Source organism: Myotis davidii, unplaced genomic scaffold, assembly GCF_000327345.1.
Source record: "Myotis davidii unplaced genomic scaffold, ASM32734v1 scaffold456, whole genome shotgun sequence".
Lineage (NCBI taxonomy): Eukaryota > Metazoa > Chordata > Mammalia > Chiroptera > Vespertilionidae > Myotis > Myotis davidii.
In genome coordinates this window covers 1,177,279-1,196,035 of record NW_006287375.1, presented here as the reverse complement: position 1 = coordinate 1,196,035, position 18,757 = coordinate 1,177,279, and the positions used below count along the sequence as shown (strand labels likewise).

The following is an 18,757-nucleotide window of genomic DNA, read 5'->3' as shown; positions in this document are numbered from 1 at the left end:
TCAGCAGTCGTGGGACCACAGGGAAGATGGTGGGGCGTAGAGCCTTCATGTCATCTGAGAGGAGACGGATGTCTCCCTGGAAGAAGCCGACGCGCCCTCCGTGGCAGTAGACAACAGACTGGAAGGGGAGAACAGGAAGGGAGGAGACCCTCAGGGCGGGCACTCCTGGCTGCACTACAGAGCCATCCACAGTTCTGCCCTACGTGGAGGGCGCCCATGACCCGCTACCCCAGCTCTGGCTGCTGCCATGAGATACTGAATAGCATCTGAGGTGACACCCTCCCTCCCTCACCTCTCCACCTTCCCACCTGGTCCCGCTCAGGCACGGGGAGAAGCAGCAGGAGACGGGTGGAGCCTTTGGGAGATATCAGAGCAGCTGATCCCACTGTGCCTGCCCCTCCTGCTCACTCCCAAACCCTGGGTGGAGCTTCCTAGGGGTCTCTGAGCTGCACTACACCCTGTGGCTGGGTCTGCTTCAGGTCTCAGAGAGCCAGCAGTTTCCCTGGGACACCTCAGCAACTCTGGGAGGGTGATCAGTGTCCGTGAGAACTGGACGTGCTGCTGATGTTGGCAGGGAGGCCAAGGGGGAGCCTGCTGGTTGCTAGTGGGACTAGCAGTGTGCCAGGGGCCTAATATATGCTCCTTTAAAAAAATATTTTTATTGATTTCAGAGAGGAAGGAAGAGGGAGAAATAGAAGCATCAATGATGAGAGAGAATCATTGGTCGGCTGCCCCCAGCACATCCCCCTACTGGGAATCGAGTCCATAACCCAGGCATGTGCCCTTGGAATTTAACCCAGACCCTTCAGTCCACAGGCTGATGCTCTACCCACTGAACCAAACCAGCTAGGGCTATGCTCCTTTCTTTAATGCTCACAGCAAACCTATAAGGGAGACAGGATTTTATATTGCCATTTTATAGGCGAGAAATACAAAGCTTAGAGAGGTAAAGGGACCTGCCCGGTCACAAACTAGTTCGCAGTACTGCTGGCATTCTAATCTAGGTCTGCAAAGTTGAAAAACATGCCCTGATATGCCATATCTCCCCCCAGGCAAGATGGGAGAGGCTTAGAAGACAATTTATTCACACAATGGTCCCTGGAGTGACACAAGTGGGAGAATTCTTTGTGAAGCCCCACCCTGCCAATACCTCTACCCCCGCTAGGCCTGTCTCAGGGCCAGTCACAACGCCAGTCCCATCTACAGCCTGAGGGGTCATGACAGTTTGATTGCCCACCTTTACTGCCTTTTCTTTTTTAGGGGTTCCTGAGTAATGGAAGTTACAGAGCAGTGATGGCGAACCTATGACACGCGTGTCGGGTGACACGTGAACTCATTTTTTTGGTTGATTTTTCTTGTTAAATGGCATTTAAATATATAAAATAAATATCAAAAATATAAGTGTTTTACTATGGATGCAAATATCAAAAAATTTTTATATGTGACACGGCGCCAGAGTTAAGTTAGGGTTTTTCAAAATGCTGACACGCCGAGCTCAAAAGGTTCGCCATCACTATTATAGAATATAGGTGTTTTGGCCATAAACAGAGCCATACTGCAGAGAGCTGGAGTGATAGAGCACTTCTGCACAGAGCTGCGCTGCTCCCTGAGCAATGCCATCGGCTGGGGCCTCTCTCAGCCCCAGAATGTCCACAGCTAAGATAGGGCAGACCTAGGGTCTTCCCTGGAGCAATGCTCCCAGGAGGGACAGGTGAGGTGGCCAAGATCCTCTGACCTCTGTGACCCCTGTGGTAACTTCTGAGAATAGGGCTGGTTAGGTCTACTTCCTGTGACAAGCGACACCCTGCTAGGGTTCTGGGTTCTGGGTACAGATTGTGCCTCCCTAAAGCCAGGGCCTTACCTGCACCATTCGCTCAAACATGTGTGCTAAAGGCAAATAGGAAATGTGCACATCCGCACAAGTGGGAGCCCACTGACTCTGTAAGAAAACAGAAGGAGCCCAGGCAAGGCCCGGTCAGTCAGGTGGGAGTCTTACCTGGATCACTCTCTCAAACATGTGAGCCAGAGGCAGGAAGGAGATGAGCACATCGTCCTGTCTCGGAAAGATCACTTTCTGCAGGTGATGGGCATGGGAGACAGAAAGGAAAGAAACACTGACAGGAAGACAACAAGAGAGTCATAAAACAATAAAGAGAAATGGTCCTGGAAGGGGAGGGCGGGGGGGGGGCACAGAGAAAGAGGTGAGATGAGAGAGGGAAAAATGAGAGGAGAGGGAGGGAGAGAAAAGGCGAAGAAAAGAGGAAGAGAGAAGGAGTGAGCGAGAGAGGAGCGAGCGAAGGAGAGAGAAGGAGTGAGAGAGAGAGAAAGAGAAAAGGTGAAGAAGAGAAAGAGAGAGAGAGAGAGGAGAAAGAGAGACAGGGACAGGGCAGCATAGGAAGCGGAGTGTTAGGTCACAGCGCCAATGCGTCTAGGTTATCTGCAGAAGCAAGGAGTCAAATGAAGCACATATAAACCAGCAGAGCCGAGCTCCGCAGGGAAGTCTCCTTTTGGGAAGGGCCTGTACCTCTCACTCCAGTCAGTCGGCGCCGGACAGACTCTTCCCCCTCCCCACAGCTGCAGGATTTGCCCTGGGCCCCATGTCACCCGCCTCCCTGGGCCACCTGGGCAGCCATTCAGAGGTCTCGGCTTGTCAGCACTTTCTAGTCCTTCCAGAGAAAGGGGCCCAGAAAACCCTAGATCAGTGATGGCGAACCTATGACACGCGAACTCATTTTTTTGGTTGATTTTTCTTGTTAAATGGCATTTAAATATATAAAATAAATATCAAAAATATAAATCTTTGTTTTACTATGGTTGCAAATATCAAAAAATTTCTATATGTGACACGGCACCAGAGTTAAGTTAGGGTTTTTCAAAATGCTGACACGCTGAGCTCAAAAGGTTCGCCATCACTGCAGAGGGACACCAACTATGGCTGGGGTACACACCCTGAACAAAGGAGGGGGCAGGGCCAAGCCCCAAACAGATGGTTGAGTCAGGCCTCACAAACCACAGCCTGGAAACAGGGCCTTCAAGGGGAAGGCTGAGAGGGAGCCCTGCTGTGTCCCCTGAGCCCACGGCTCACAGATGGACTGACCTCAGGGACGGGGATGGGCGAGCGGGTCTGAGCTCAGGGATGAGTCTGCCTTTGGCTTGCGTTTGCTGGACTTCCCCTCTCTCTGTCCTTCTGCAGACACCTGGACAAGATCTGGGACCCTGGCTCATGGCTCATGGCTCCTGACCAGGGCTCTATCAAATAAATATCTGTTTGGGGAAATACTCCCCATACTGTCATCTGCTACGGTGTGGGTGGTGATTTTTCTCCACGGTGGTGAAAAAGGCCTCACTTATATGAAAAGGTACATTCCTTGCTCCTAAAGGAAACTGTAGGTCATTTGGATACTCACCACTTTTGGGGAAAAGGCCCTTCTTTCGTAGCCAATCAGGCCAAGATAGCAAGCTTTTAAATTTTACCTTTTTAAGTACAGTCTTATAAACTAGCAGTCAATATCGTTTCTCAGACTTTAGTAGTCCTTAAACACAAAATGACTGAATGAAACCCTGGCCTACTTTAACAACAACTTAGACTAGAGGCCTGGAGCATAAATTTGTGCATGGGTGGGGGTCCAGACAGGTGCCCTGATCAGGGCAATCGAGGGGTGGGGTCAGCCCAGGGGAGGAGACTTGGGAGGTTGGCTGGCCAGCCCCACCCCCTGGTCGAACTCCCGGTCAAGGGGACAATTTGCATGTTAGCCTTGTATTGTATAGGATTACTTTGTAAATAAAGGTACGTACATAACTAGAGGTAGAACAGTTTTTGAAGTTCAAAATGCAAAAACAGATTTATGTGTTTTTCCTTCTGGGATCTAGGCACTCTTAGAAATCAATTGGTTATGTATCAGGTGTGGATCATTTCAGTGTTGGGGGTTCAAAACATCTGTAAAAGTGGGGTTGCTCTAAAGAGAATAGAAACTCCTGCCTGTGAAAGGCAGCCCAGATTATATTAGGTAGAGGGGGTAGGGGGAAAGGGGAGAAAACAAACCCCCAAAACCTCTAAAGTTTGAGGATTTCCTCGAGACACCTGCATTAGTAAGTCTACTTTATTCACCTCTGTCACTTTCAGAAAGCCTGAGAAATCAGCCACCACGTTCCCATGGGTCAGCATTGCACCTTTTGGGTTCCCTGAAAAGAGAAAGCAAGAAGGCAAATTATTCGGAAGCTCAAGGGCCACTCCTGGAGAACAGCACCCAAGTCCGCAGTCCCAGACACCCAGCGCTGTCCACCCACGCCTCTGGCTTTCGTCCACAATGCCTTCATTGTGGGAGGCGCAGGCAGATGTATGCTGCTTCAGGGACCTTTATCCTGTACCTGAAGCTCGCCTGGAGGCTCCCAGCAGCTTAGGCCCAGAAGGCAAGTGACACAGCATCACAGGTGGGGTGCCTCAAGGACTGCCCACTTGTGACCTGAGCCTCACCCTCCTGCCTCCCTCAGGGAGCACAGGCTCCCGGCTCCTGGTCTCCTCACATACTCCCAGCACCCTACGCTCCCATCTGGGCTGGAGCAGATCTAGTCTCCAGAAACCTGCAGCAACTCTGCTGGCGGGAGACTTCTTGCTGCATCGGTACCTGGAAGGCCCAGGCGCGGACCAAGCTGGAGGCCAGAGGGCGGAAGCAGCCCTCTTGCCTGCTCCTGGGCAGGATGGGACATGGATGGCCGTGCTTTCTCGTGGCATGACCTGTCACTACTGCTTGTGAGGAAGCCAGGGCTGACTCAGAGGACCAGGGGCCTGGTGGGGACCCAGGCCCAGCAGGCTGGGGACCTGGGTGACTTGGCCACCATGTCATGTCAGGGAGGACACAACACTGGTGTGCTGCTGGCAGGTCAGACTGGGCTCAAATCCCGGCCTGGCCTCTCACTGCCAACAAGCCGTCCCTCCTCACTTTCCTTACCTGGAAAAGAGGGACAGTGATACCCACCTCAGAGGACTTCTATGTGCTTTAAGGACTTGGTCCATGCACAAAAGATGTTAAACTAGAAGTTTCCACTGAGCCAGCAGATGCAATAGCTGTAAAACTCCAAGAGAGAGTGGCCAGGCCGTGTGCAGAATCCCCGTCCCCCCCAAAATATCAAGTGAACCAATATGGTATTTTGCAACCCTCACCAGAAAGCTGTAATCAGGGGCCAGTGAGTAGAAATGAACAGCATTACACTGAGTCAGCAATCATCCATGAAACAAAGAGCAAGTTTTAAACGTCTTTCTCAAACCATCTCCCGGCTTCCCCTTCTCACTTATTCACCCTCCCCACCTGCACGTGGTATGAGAAGGTAGGAGCCTTCACTAGCCAGGGAGGAGGAGGAGGAACACCGACAGGAAGAGAGGAAGGGTGGGACACGCCTTCCTCACCAGGCCAGCAGCCAGCCCAGCCAGGAAGGGAGAGGTCGCAGGCAAGCGGACTGATTCATAGTTTGGAACACTTGTAATTCTGAATTAAGTCTCATCATGGCCGAGAAGAAAAATCTTTCCAGAATGATTCCACCACCAAAACCACGAGCCACATGTCAGGTTCTGATCACATTTTCCACCTCTCCCACTGAGAGAACAACGTAGCTCTTGATGAAGCTGGGCGCTGGGACACTGGGCGTGGAAGGGAAGCCACGCCCAGGTTGTGATGCCAAGGACATGTGTGGCTCATGTGCTTGACAGGGAGATGATGACCAGAGGCACAGCACAGGCTTAGACCAACATCAAGGAAATCCAAGCGTGCAGCCAGGCAGGGTGACATCAGGCAAGAGGCCTGCTCACTGCCCAGCTCTGTCCTGGCACCAGACACCCCACTGGAGTGGGAGGTGTGGCACTAATCACCACCTGTTTTCCAGTTCTGTATACCCCCTCCTCCCCCCCCCGCCCCCCTGCGAATCCCCACCACATTGCAGACACAAAGCCTGGGCAGGACGGCTCAGCTTTCAATTGATCCCGTCGTCTGGGAAACCACTGGATGTGAGGCCTGTCATCTCCAGATGGGCAGCAGCACACTTATGCACCATAAGTTCTTTTCCAGATACGGGGCAGCATCTGTGGCAGAGTGACCTGTTTACAGCCTGAGGGCAGTCTTGAATGGCAAGGGCCCAAAGCTAAAGGCCACAGCAGACCTGCTCCCTAACCCAGGCAGGGCAGAGTGACATGTCACCAAAATTTCATGTTGTGAAACTCATGACACAAAGCAACATAAGCCTGAAGGGCATTTCTGAATCCTGGGTTGGCTCTGGATGCCAGCTCCTGGTGAGCGAGTGCTGTGTTACTTTTTCTCTAACAGGGCTTAGCAGTGTGTTGGAATTCTCAGGCCCACTTGAGTTAATGGTAAAAATCCATCTTGAGCCCTGGCCCATGTGGTTCACTTGGTTGAGCGTCATCCCATGCACCAAAAGGTCGCTGATTCCATTCCCTGTCAGGGCACATGCCCAGTTGCAGGTTCCATTCCCAGTCCGGGAGCATACAGGAGGCAATCGAATGATGTTTCTCACATCAATATTTCTCCCTCTCTCCCCGAAATCAATAAAAATCATATTTTAAAAATCCATCTCGATTCAATAAAGTTATGTTGATCACCATTATCCATATGGGCAGGATGCCTTAGCTCTGTATCTGCAGAAGGCATGGGGGGCCCCAGTTCACTGCCCACCAAGAGCTATCAACAAGGTGGGCCAGTCTTCAGGGTGGAGAAAGATGGCGAGAAACTTCTTGCCCATTTAGGGCTCATTGCAAGTAACGTCTCACGTCATCAGATGAGATGGAGGCAGCGATGGGAAGAACACTGGGCTGGGAGTTGGCAGAGCAGGGCACAGGCCCAATGCTTCCATTTGCTGGTGTGTCTGCTGGGACAGTCCCAGCAGCTCATCTCACAGGCCGTGCTGAGGCGCCAGTGGCGCAGTGAGCGGGGGACCGGGGCACTGCAGACTGTGAAAGGGTGTGCCTGTGCGCATTGTGCCTCCCCCAGGAAGCCGTCGCTGTCTGTTCCCATTGATGCTGATACATGTGCCTCTGTCAGCACCAGGCATGCAGTGCGTTCGTCTCCCTTGTCCTCTTCCTGACAGCCGTGACCGTGGCACCAGCTCCAGCCTGCAGAGCACCTGCACTCCCTTTTATACGCCTTCCCATCTCCTACTTGGCACCTTTAACCATCCTCGGCACAGATGAGAAACCAGGAACAATGGTGGCAGAGGCTTACATGACTGACTTATAGCCCCCCGGGAAGTGGCTCTCGGACACCACCTGCCACACTCCTTCCACAGTCCCTGACGCAAAGACCAGGAAGCGAAGGGTAAGAGCTGCTTCTCATAGAGGAATGATGTGACCCAGCAGCCCAGCCTCCTCTGGCTCCAGCTCCAGGAAGTGGCAAGCCCCACCCCGAGCCTCCCAGTCCACACCTGCCCATCTGCATCCAGCCATCCTGTGCTGCGCTGTGCTGGGCCCGTGTGTGAGAAAGCACTGGGAGTAGCAGGAGGGACCCAACATCTGCAGCCAAGCACAGCACAAGGCTCAGCCCACACCCGAGGGCACCAGAGACTTCTGCCATCACCTGACCAGGCTGCCAGGGAAGGGTGCCGGTGGCCCTGGCTAGTGACCTGGGTGCTTCCGCTTACCTGTTGTGCCGCTTGTGAAACACACAATGGAGAGGTCACTGGGATTTGGGGGCTGCAGAGGTGAGAAGAGATGTATGTTAAAGAGACCAGATGTGGCGAGCCAGGGACTAAGGGCCCTGGGCCCCTCCACCAGCCAGCCCCTCTGTGTACTGTGTGTTGGCACATCTGTGTGCCCATGTCCTGCAGGCAGGCAAGTCCCCAGGAAAGGGGAAAAGAAGTTGGGGCATGGCCATCCACCTGTCCCACAACCACACGCCTGGTCCTGCTGCCTTGAGTCTGGGTGAAATCTAGATGGAACGGGGCTGCAGTGGCCACATCTAAGCCTCAGCTAAAGATCTGACCTTTCTAGTGGATGAGACCCAGCTCCCTCCTTTCTCCCCAGTGGCTGCGGTTAGGCTTGAGAATGGAACGTGTAGTCCAGGGAACTAAGCTGCCCACTGTGTCACCAAGACTGCTCTGATCAGGCCCTTGCCCTGGCACTGGGCACGGAGTCCTGGGCTCACTGGGAAAAGCCCACTACAACTGCTTACACATAGAGAATGGCTTCCCAGAGAAGGTGACATACATAGAGATTGAAAGACAAGCCAGATCTTTCCAGATGAAGGGAGGGTGAGGAACTAGCCCAAACAGGCAGAGGCCTGAGAGGCCTGGAGGCTGTTCTTAGAGCAGTTCCCTAAGGTTGGGCCACGATGGCTTTGAGGTGGGCACACACCAGGGGCTACTGGTGAAGGGTCCTGGGAAACGGGGCTGTGACCTGCTTAGGCCTGTGGATGAGAAAGCTCATGGGTGCTGAAGGGAGTGGGGAGGCCTTCGTTGGGAGGAGGGCTGGTGGCAGGAGGCCTTGTCAGAAAGCTGAAAACCCCTGAACAGCCCCTCCAGGGAGCAGCAAGTCTCACTGGTGATTTGACCCTAGGCAACATCACTGGGGAAGACACACAGAAAAGATGAACAAAGACAGCAGAGGCCACTTGGCCACTTGGCCCCAGAGTCCGCTATGGGTTCTGTTGCTGCTTCTGTCCATCCCATCCTCTGGGGGGTTCACTACATTCAAAGGGAAAAGGAAGACGTCACAAGGGAAAAGTTCCTGTAGAACTAAGGGTGGCCAGGACTGGCTGCCCTTTCTTCCTCCTCCCAAATGTCAGATTCCTGTTCCAGGTCTCTGGGGACCCTCGCCCACAGAAGTCCCGGGCACTCCAAGTGGCACTTCCTGAGTTGCTCGAAGGCATTCCTTATTAACTGCGGGGTTGCTGATCTGGCCTGTCTACTGAGCCCTGCGCACAGGCCCCACACACCATCCTGCTCAACCAAGACCTGCTGGCAGGTGAGCTCACCACAGGAACGTGAAGATTCTGTTGGCCGCACTCCTAGAGGAGGAAAATACTGATTTTAAGTGCTCAGAAGTTGTCATTGATAATAAAATAAATAAATAAACAAACTGCACAGTATGCCTTGCTCCTGCACCAAGCCCTGGAGTTCAGGATTCTCTGCCTGGACGAGGCCCATTTCACCACCTCAGTGGCCTCTCCTCAGATACACATCCAGGCTTAGGCTACCCCCCTCCCCCCATTACAGATGGGGCCTGACGCCCAGGGCGAGTCCAGGGCTGTGCACATGCACAGTGGGGCAGACAGCTTGAGGTGCCCATGGTACATCTGGACACATGCTCAGGACAGAGTGGCTGGGCGGCCTGGTCTTCCAGATTAGTCAGGCCTAGAGGGGTGGATAGGGATTGCCAGCACAGGTGTGGCCCCTAAGCCATGGAGGGTGCAAGTATACAGACATAGGTACAGTTAGGAGCAGGGAGAAAGGAGGAGAACTGGAGGGCCCAGGGGCCTAGATCCCATAGGGCAGAATTGGGGCCAGCAGCTACTGCACAGGGCCTGAGGCCCTAGAGGCCAGGATTTCCTGTGTTACTCAAGCAGGCACCAGCTGATATCTCTGGGGAGGCCACACACAGAAAAACTGATTCTTCTGGTTGCTAGGGGTCTGGGACACATTTCAAGAACTTCTCCATGACTCCTAGACCTCAGGTCTATAGTCTTCAGGCTCAGGCAGATGATGGCTGCAGCTAGCTGGAAATGGGGAGGCTGACACCAGCACTCCCCTGGTGTGCCTGTGTCATTAACTGTGCCAGCCACTGAGCCCAGAGGATGCCTGTGGGCACTGACCCCACCAACCACCACCAGCCCTGTGCAGCCTGCTCTGTCTCAACCCTCAAGTGGCCTGACAGCCCATGGCATCTACCCGAGGGGCAGATAATTGGCAACTCTGGCTTGGTGGCCAAATGAAGGACCCAGGGGCCTAGGTCCCATAGGGCAGAATTGGGCTCAGCTGCTACTGCGCAGGGCCTGAAGGGAGTGGGGAGGCCTACGCTGGCCCAGCAAACAGCTCAGCAAACAGCTCAGACAGAAGCAGCCCTCACCTCCACAGCCTGCATGGACTTAATGACCACTCCACACTCCTGCCCTCTGTCTTTCAGAGCTTCCTCAAATGGGTCCATGAGGATGATCATCTTGAGTCCTGGAATCGTCTTCCTCTCCACATGCTCCAGCAGGAGCTGGGCCTTCTGAGGTTTGTCCACTATCACGGTGCTGATGTCAGCTGCAGGGACCATCCAAGAGAGTCAGGCTGTGACTGTGGGCCAGCAGCACATGCTGGGCACCAGATTCAGGGGCTATGGGTGCCACAGCTGGTGTGTAAGTAAACAGGCAAGACAGGCCCTCTGTCTTATGTGCATGGAGGCTGGATGGAGCCAAGGGCAGAAGGCCACGGCACCTCCTAGAGTGGTTTCCAAGCAGCCCTTTGCTGCTGGCTCAGCCCCTATCATGCCGGGTCAGCTTGAGATATTTACCACCACCAGCATCTGCCCGAAGCTTCAGTGACCCACAGAGGCAGGCAGCCCATGTGGGGGCTGGTGCAGAGGCTCCTTCTTGGCAGCTAGGCCCTGTGGAAGGAGCCTGGTGGTGAAGTCTAAACGGGAGCAGCTGGACTCAGGAAGCCACTCAGGGGCCAAGGTGGAAGCCCTGGTGCTCTCTGAGAGTAGAAGCAAAACGCTTCTGATTAGTGTTAGACGACTGGCATAACCTGAGAGGCTGTGGCCAGGGGCTGGATGCCTGCGGCAGGGAGGGGCAGTGGTGGGCTCACCTGTGTTGATGATGTAGCGGATAGCCCCAGGGCCCAGGGTATCATAGAGCGGGACCACCACCATAGAATACGTGTAGCAGGCAAGCTCTGCGATGATCCACTGTGGAGACAGGTGGGTCAGGGGTGGGAGAACACAGAGCAGATAGGAGGGCTGTACTGCCCTGAAACCGTGGCAACCAGGGTCCTTGCTCTAGATCCTACGATGAGAGGGCTCTTTTCTGGGCCTCTGCATGTGGCAAGGAATCCAAGAGGCCAATGGGTTGTGCCTGCTCATGCACAGCCTTCTAGACCAGGGGTCCTCAAACTACGGCCCGCGGGCCACATGCAGCCCACCGAAAACATTTATCCGGCCCGCCGGGTGTTTTTGCCGCCGCTGTGTGCATAGGAATTTGTTCATAGTTTTTTTTTAAACTATAGTCCGGCCCTCCAACGGTCTGAGGGACAGTGAACTGGCCCCCTGTTTAAAAAGTTTGAGGACCCTTGTTCTAGACCAGGAGTGGGCAAACTTTTTGACTCGAGGGCCACAATGGGTTCTTAAACTGGACCGGAGGGCCGGAACAAAAGCATGGATGGAGTGTTTGTGTGAACTAATACATGTTAACACTGGTGCTGGTGAAGGAGCGGAGGGGAGAGCAAGAGAACCCTCCGCTCTTTCGGCTCCGCGGGCCGGATCCGGCCTGTGGGCCGTAGTTTGCCCACGGCTGTTCTAGACCATGCTTGCTCTAGGAAATTTTGGGACCCAAACAACCCCATGCTAATTTCCAGGGCTGGCATGGGCTTCTTCCCCAGGTTCTTCCTTTCCCCTGGCTCAGGGAGCAGCTGCGTGTTGGACTGGGTGGGGTGCGGATGGAGCTTGGCTGGGATGTCCATCCCTGATTAGGGACAAAGCCACGGGAGCAGCAGGTGGCCCTACAAACAGTGGGAGCAGGGCCCAACCCCCTACTCCATCGATACTTTTTAAACCAGTCGAGGTCGATACTCACCTCTGGTCTATTTTGTGCAAAAACACCAATAAACTGATCTGTACATGCTTTACAATTGTGCTGGAGAAGTCCGGACCCTAGAAATTCAGCCCTGTTGGCCACCTGCACACGGATGTGGGGAAGAGATGAGAAAGCAAGGAGTCTTCAGCAGGGGAAGGAGACCCCCAGGGAGGACTCCTACAGGTTGAGAGACCTCCCCAACTTCCCACGCAGGTGACTGGCAGCCATGTGAGCTGCTGCCAGGAGTCTAGCAGACAGGCCAGGCAAGGAAAATATGACCTTCTGAGACCCAGCAGGGTGCCTGCAAGCCCCTCAAGTGCCAGGCCTGCGAGGGCAGACAGAGTGGAGCCTGTCCTCTATCACTCACCTCCTGGTAGGACAGCCACTGATAAGGCTGCTTGGGCTTCCTGAAGCCAAGACACGGTCCATTCCCTGCAGAGAGAGAAGCAGGCCTTGTGCAAAGGAGGAGAGTAGGGTGGAGGTGCCAGCAAACACCCAAATGGACACCCCATAGTGTGGGGTGGTCCATGGGCCAAATGAACTCCTCCCCACAGCTGCCTATCTGACCAGCTGAACCCCCAGAAGGCCTAAAGTACACAAGCATGGCATCACCCTGGGGATCAGAGAGGTCCAGGAATGGGGGCTGGCACAGGGCTGGTTCCCACCATGACCTGTGTGATGCAGCCCCAGAGAACATGGAGACCTGGGGCCACGGGCAGAGGTGGCAGTTTGCCTCTCTGCAACCACCTCCCTTCGGCTCAACCCTGGGTTATCCAGACATTCAGAGGCTTGGGTTCAGAATCATGCCCAGCCAGTGGCCTGGCGGTCCAAGGCTCCCCAGGGGCTGCCAATGGAAGATACAGAGTATGGGCTAAGCGACCGCCTAAGGTCAGTTAGTCCTGGGGCTGGAACAAAGCTGAGGTCAACCCTTTGGCCACATAATGCAGCTACTTCTCTGATTGGATGGGCAGAGGGCCAAGAGTGGCTTCTCTTCTCTGAACCTGGCACCATTCATCTGCCATGCCCCTGGCACCATGCTGGCTCACCCCCACCTGCCGCAGCTCCTCCACACCCCAATGGTCCCTCTCACCTGAGATGCTAAGCCCACGACGGAACACCTGGTACATGGTCCTGGCATCATCGTAGTAGTGGGTGAGCAGCTGAGGGCCATCCCCAATCACGGATCGCCGGGCCCCACCACTGCCCTACAAGCCAAGCACAGGCAAGAGAAGCTGGCTGAGGCAGGCAGAGGCTTGAGGAGAGGGCACCAGCATACACCAGTCTGTACACAGCTTGGATATACACCCAGTTGTGGCTGGGACATGCTCTGTGCACTCATACACACTTGGACTGTATACACACAACCTATATACAAGTTCACGTACACATGGCTTGTACACACCTGACCTGTATGCACCCACACACAAACACAGGCTCGTGCACACAGGCCCAGTACTGATCTCTCTCTCTCTCTCTCTCTCTCTCTCTCTCTCACACACACACACACACACACACACACAGAATCCACACACCAGGTCAGCATATACAAATGTCCAGAATAAATACTCATCTCTCTCTCTCTCTCTCTCTCTCTCTCTCTCTCTCACACACACACACACACACACACACACACAGAATCCACACACCAGGTCAGCATATACAAATGTCCAGAATTTCACTGGCTGCTCATACCACCTATGTTCCATTCATAAATGGAGCAGAGAGTGTTGGCTAGAGTTAGACAATCCCTGACTTCATGATCAAACCTGCCAAGGTGTCCCCCTCAGCCCATCCATCATCTGCTGCTGCTATTCCCCTAGGTTAAGAATCATTTGAACGCCATCTGTCATTCATATAACAGTGAATTTTCTGAGGACTAGCTGAAGCTACTTTCCCAGGAACAGAGTGGCCTAGGAGGCTGTGGAGAGCACAGAGCAGTGAGGTCCTGGGAGAGAAGCTGGCCTCTTGTGCCTCCTCCCCTGCCACCCTGCCACCCCTCCTCAGACTCCCCAAACCCAGAACTCTTCAGTACCACAGCTCCATCTCTTCTCTGAGCACGATTTGGGCTCCATTGGGCTGACCCATGGCCCGCCATCTTTTGAAACATCAGGTCTCAGGAAAAATGTCTGTGAGAGCCATAAGACAGCCAAACTCAAAACCACAGGCAGTTCTCAACTGTTTTGTAATGGAAGGTTCTGCTTGGTCGGTGTCTGCTTCCTGAGCACCAGGCCCACCAACGAGGGAAGCTGGGGACAAATGCCATCAGACCTGGACAGCAATCAGGTGACAAAAAGGACAGAGCAAGAGAGCACGCCAGGGACAGAAGAGGTTCAGGTGTGTGTGTCAGGGAACGGCTGCTGAGCTGGGTTCTGAAGGAGGCATAAGAGGCAGAATGAGGAGCAGGAAATGGTAGACTTGCCAGACCAAGAGCAAGTGAAAATGCAAATGCAGTGGGCAGGAGACACAAGTGCATTTGGGAAACGGTGGGCAACTCGAGGAGCTCCAAGTGATAAATGGAGGCCAGAGAGACTGCAGATCAAGGCAAGGAGTCTGGCCTTTGGGCTGAGGGCAATGTGGACCAGGGGAGGACTCTAAGGTGGGGTGAGTGATACGATCCAAATTATGTTTCTCACTCTGTAGCACACAGTAAATGCTACCAGGCCCTATATGATCTGGGCCCGCCTTACCTCATTTCCTACTTTCTCCTCTGCCTACTGCACTGCACCCACGCTGGCTTTCTGTGCTCCTGGGTGAGAGGCAAGGGAGGGCTCAGTCTTCCAGGAAGGGTGGCCTTCCACACACTGTGCCCATGTGGGCCCCCCACACTGAGCCAGGGCCACTCCCCATCCAGACCCTATCCAGATCACTGTCACCTCCAGCCCAGACACCCACTTGCCTCCTCACACCTGCCTCTGCCACAGTTACCCTTCCATGGCACAAACTGTCCCTACTACTGAAGACCCAAAATAAGTCCATGCTGCCCCCCCACCCCGGGTCCCTGCCCAGTTCATGTGACTTTGGCCTTGTTGGCCTGTCCAGGTGAGTTGTCATTCTAAACTTACCCAAAACAACTCGTTTTAGTGCTTTCTCTGTATCATCTCAGCAAATCCTACCACAGCCTCAGGAAGCAATGCTCTTTTTATTACTCACTTGACTGTGGAGGAAACTGAGGCTCAGAGAGTTAACACACTGCCAAGACCATATGGCTAGTGAGAGGTACAGTCAGCCTTCAAACCCAAGGTCACCAAAGGCCATTCTTGTCATCACTCTGCTAGCCCATCCACAGCCTCTCTCCACTGCCCAGCCATCCCATAAGAATCACCACTTCCCACAGCCCACACCTGCATTATCACACACCTGTACCTTTGCACACATCATTCTTTCTGCTAGAAAGTGCCCAGAGGTCCCGGCCCTATCTCTGCCCTCTCCCACCAGGCAAAACTCTGCCATGTTTATGCTCACCAAGATGTACCATCAAGAGAAAAAAGCCAGTGGATGCAGCATGATATCATTAAAAAGGGAGTGGATACCTATACATTCTCTCACGGACAACTGTTAACATAGTTCTCAGGAGAGGAGAACTGGGAGGCTAGGGGAAGACGGGGGAAGCTTTTCAGTTTGTGTTTCTTTGTTCTTCTTGAACTGTGTGAATATCTTATCTATTCAAAATGTATAGAGTTAAAGTTCAGAAAAAGGCAAATTATTAAAGGCAAAATAAATCCCATAAACTTAATAGAAAAATAAATATCACTGGTCCTTCTGGACTGAGCTTAGAACACCCTTGTCCAGGGTGGGCCACTGTACCTTCTTCATCTTGTGTGACCCGGGAGGGCGGGGTGCTAGGGTGGGCTCAGCTCTGGGTCGTGGCAGCAGACCAGGGCTGGGCACCGGGAGAGTCTGGAAGGGAACTGGCCTGCCAGCCACCTGAGAACTTGCTTAGGTCTCCTACTGAGGCACCAATGAGCCACGGCCCCTATTCAAGAAGCCGAGGCAAAGCAGAAGCCGAGGTCAAGGCTCTGCCCAAGGCTGAAAGTCTGGGAGAGGCAGAGGAGCATCTAGGAGGAGACCCTGCCCAAGGCCAATGGGGCTTGCTGGCCGGCGACGAGGGGAAATCACGATTCTCTGAGCCATCTCAGGTCCAATAAGCCACAGTTTTGGCTTCTACCTTTGCGACGCCTGTCCTCTGCCCACTATTTTCCACAGCTGACTGCTGGAACCCTGCTCACCTCCACTTCCTCTGACTGCATCAGGAGGTTGCACGGTGGTTGCAAGGCCTTGGGCCGGTGAGTGAACCAGTAGGCAAGGATGGCGGCCAGGGCGCCCATACTCATGAGGGTGGTGGCTGAAAGACTGTGGAAGAACTGGCCCAAGTCGCCCAGCTCGGACAGCCGCAGCATCCTCAGAATCTCTTGTGTCTGCATCTTCTCCAGAAGCAAGAGAACGAATTCTGCAGGAAACAAGAGGCGGGTGAGGGAGAAGGTCTGGGTGTGTCCTCCCACCTGTCTTGGATCACAAGTGACACAATGATCTTGGCCAAATACACTGTGGGGCAGGCCCCGGGCTAGTGGCGTGTACAGTCTCCTGGTGCAGCACAGTATACCCAGAAGCTGGATGCCTGGAAGGCGACAGGCCGGAACACTTAGCAGTCACACCTGACAGTCAGTCATCCAGCCAGTTTTCCTGAGAACCATATGCTCACGCCCTGGGCCATGGCTGAGAGCTGCTTCCATATCTTCCAGGGGCTCTAACAGCTCTGGAGTCAATGCTTCCTGAGCCCCGGGGCCCAGGTGCTCTGCCTCTGCTGTGTGGTCACAGTGTTTTGCTTATCTTTGCTCCTGGGGTGTGGAGAGAGCAGACGGCTGTGAGTACGCCTGGTATAGTGCCCAGATTGAAGGGGTACAGAGTCCTTCCACTCCATCTCAAAGCTCCTAGCCCCAGGCCCTGACCTGAGGAAGACAGAGAAGACAAGGCCCAGAGCCCACACTAGCCCTGACACCTCCCTGCCAAGGGTCCTATGGGTGACACAAAACGGGGTCTCCCCGGGCCCACGCCCTGGCCCAAAGACCTACCAGGGCCAGAGGTGATGCTGGCACCCAGCATCATGAGAAGCTGGAGTGGGGCCCAGCCACTGCTCTGCTAGCCCCAGGCTGCTGACCACTGTGCACTGTGGCTCTGTACTACCTCAGAGCAAGCACCAGGAGGCACAGCTGTCCCCACCTGTGCTGTCCTCCCTGGGAGCCCATCAGCTAATGTCCAGAGGAAAAAGGAGGTGACAGAGAGGTGCAGTTGCATGACATCTACAGGTCTGCCAGTCCTATGAGGCCTAGAAGGGGTTGGGCTGGGGGGCGGGGAGGGAGCGGTGAAGGGGGAGAGGGGAGAGAGGAGGTGGCTCCAGGCTGCCATGCACTATCCACAGGCACCCTCTGCATTGTCCCTTGACCTTTGGAAGCATGGCTGTGGTTTCCCTTCTTGGAAAACAATAAGAAACCCAGCAGCCACTCTGCAGCCAGGGGATACGAGCCAAACAGCAATTGCTTGACTCACGAGGGAGCAGAGATCTGCTGAACACCAATAAATGGTATTTGTGCTAAATGGTAACATCACCACACCAGAGATGAAGTCAGTGATGTGCAAAGTCATTGCTGAGAAAGTGAGTAAAGTTCCTCGGTTCAAATCCCTCCTCCTTCACTTAGAACAGTGGTTCTCAACCTTCCTAATGCCGCGACCCTTTAATACACTTCCTCATGTTGTGGTGACCCCCAACCATAAAATTATTTTCGTTGCTACTTCATAACTGTAATTTTGCTACTGTTATGAATCGTAATGTAAATATCTAATATGCAGGATGTATTTTCATTGTTACAAATTGAACATAATTAAAACATAGTGATTAATCACAAAAACAATATGTAATTATATATGTGTTTTCTGATGGTCTTAGGCGACCCCTGTGAAAAGGTTGTTCGACCCCCAAAGGGGTTGTGACCCACAGGTTGAGAACCGCTGACTTAGAAGCTACGCAAGGTTGAGCATATTCTACCTCTCTGGACCTTCACTTGCCCTTCTTTAAAATAGGGTAGGATCACTCAGGCATGTCAAGTTCCTTATACTGTATCTGGCATAGTTAGAGGCATGCTGGGACTAAAGAGATGGCTAAGGGGTTGCCTGTCAGACCAAGGTGGCTGCTCAGCCAGGCTGGTCCAAGCACTGGGCAGAGGTGGCTGGGCCCAGGCACTGTGGCCCCACAGGAGTTTATGCTCTACTGATGGTACAGTGGCTGCCTGAATCCGGGGTGCCCAGAGGCTCTGGGTGCTCCTAGAGAGCAGAGAAAGTGAGCCTTTAGCCAGCCAGAGCGTCTCTCTGAATTCCTGAGCCAGAAATCCAGTTTTACCAGCAGCCTCCTTGAGCTAGATCAGTTCTGAGGAATGAACCACTCCTGGCATATGATCAAATCAAGGTTCTTCATCTGCAAAGCAGAGGCTCAGCTATGGACCACAGTGAATTCATCAAGGCAAACTGCTCTGCAGAGGGTCCTGGCCAGGTGGCCACCTTGCTTCCTTGGGACATTTACTTCCTTAAGATGCAGATGAAGAGACCAAGTCACAGACAGGCCCATCAGATATCCCACAAGCACTCGGGTTGGACCCTGAGCTGACTGACGTTTTATCTAATGGGCGAAACTAACTCAAAAGGCTGAGAAGACAAGCCCCAAGAAGTCCCTGCCAAGCCCTTAAAAGCTCAGCTATATGGTTCCAAAAGTTTTAAAGAAAATCCTGGAACTTCTCTATCACCAGTCCCTGGTCCTTGGCAGTTGCTCACAGGCTCTAAGCCAGTGATGGCGAACCTATGACACGCGAACTCTTTTTTTTGGTTGATTTTTCTTTGTTAAATGGCATTTACAAAAATATGTCTTTGTTTTAAAATATGTCTTTATATTAATATGGTTGCAATACTCAAAATGATATCAATATGAAACTTGGCATCAGAGT

The 18,757-nt window shown here is 53.4% G+C and overlaps 1 protein-coding gene across 1 annotated transcript in view; it reads right to left on the bottom strand.

Annotated features, from left to right (window-relative positions):
- The window catches only part of ACSL6 (acyl-CoA synthetase long-chain family member 6), a 43,827-nt gene that overhangs the window by 18,556 nt on the left and 6,514 nt on the right, over window positions 1-18,757 (bottom strand). Inside the window, exons 2-12 of the mRNA XM_006759162.2 lie at window positions 15,995-16,215; window positions 12,859-12,973; window positions 12,136-12,200; window positions 11,769-11,870; window positions 10,786-10,885; window positions 10,064-10,242; window positions 8,973-9,005; window positions 7,642-7,693; window positions 4,109-4,182; window positions 1,997-2,074; window positions 1-118 (exon numbers count right to left, since the gene is read on the bottom strand). The exon at window positions 1-118 is cut by the window's left edge and continues 15 nt beyond it. Coding sequence (XP_006759225.1) covers window positions 1-118; window positions 1,997-2,074; window positions 4,109-4,182; window positions 7,642-7,693; window positions 8,973-9,005; window positions 10,064-10,242; window positions 10,786-10,885; window positions 11,769-11,870; window positions 12,136-12,200; window positions 12,859-12,973; window positions 15,995-16,215 — 1,137 coding nt within the window. The remainder of the gene's footprint in view (window positions 119-1,996; window positions 2,075-4,108; window positions 4,183-7,641; window positions 7,694-8,972; window positions 9,006-10,063; window positions 10,243-10,785; window positions 10,886-11,768; window positions 11,871-12,135; window positions 12,201-12,858; window positions 12,974-15,994; window positions 16,216-18,757) is intronic.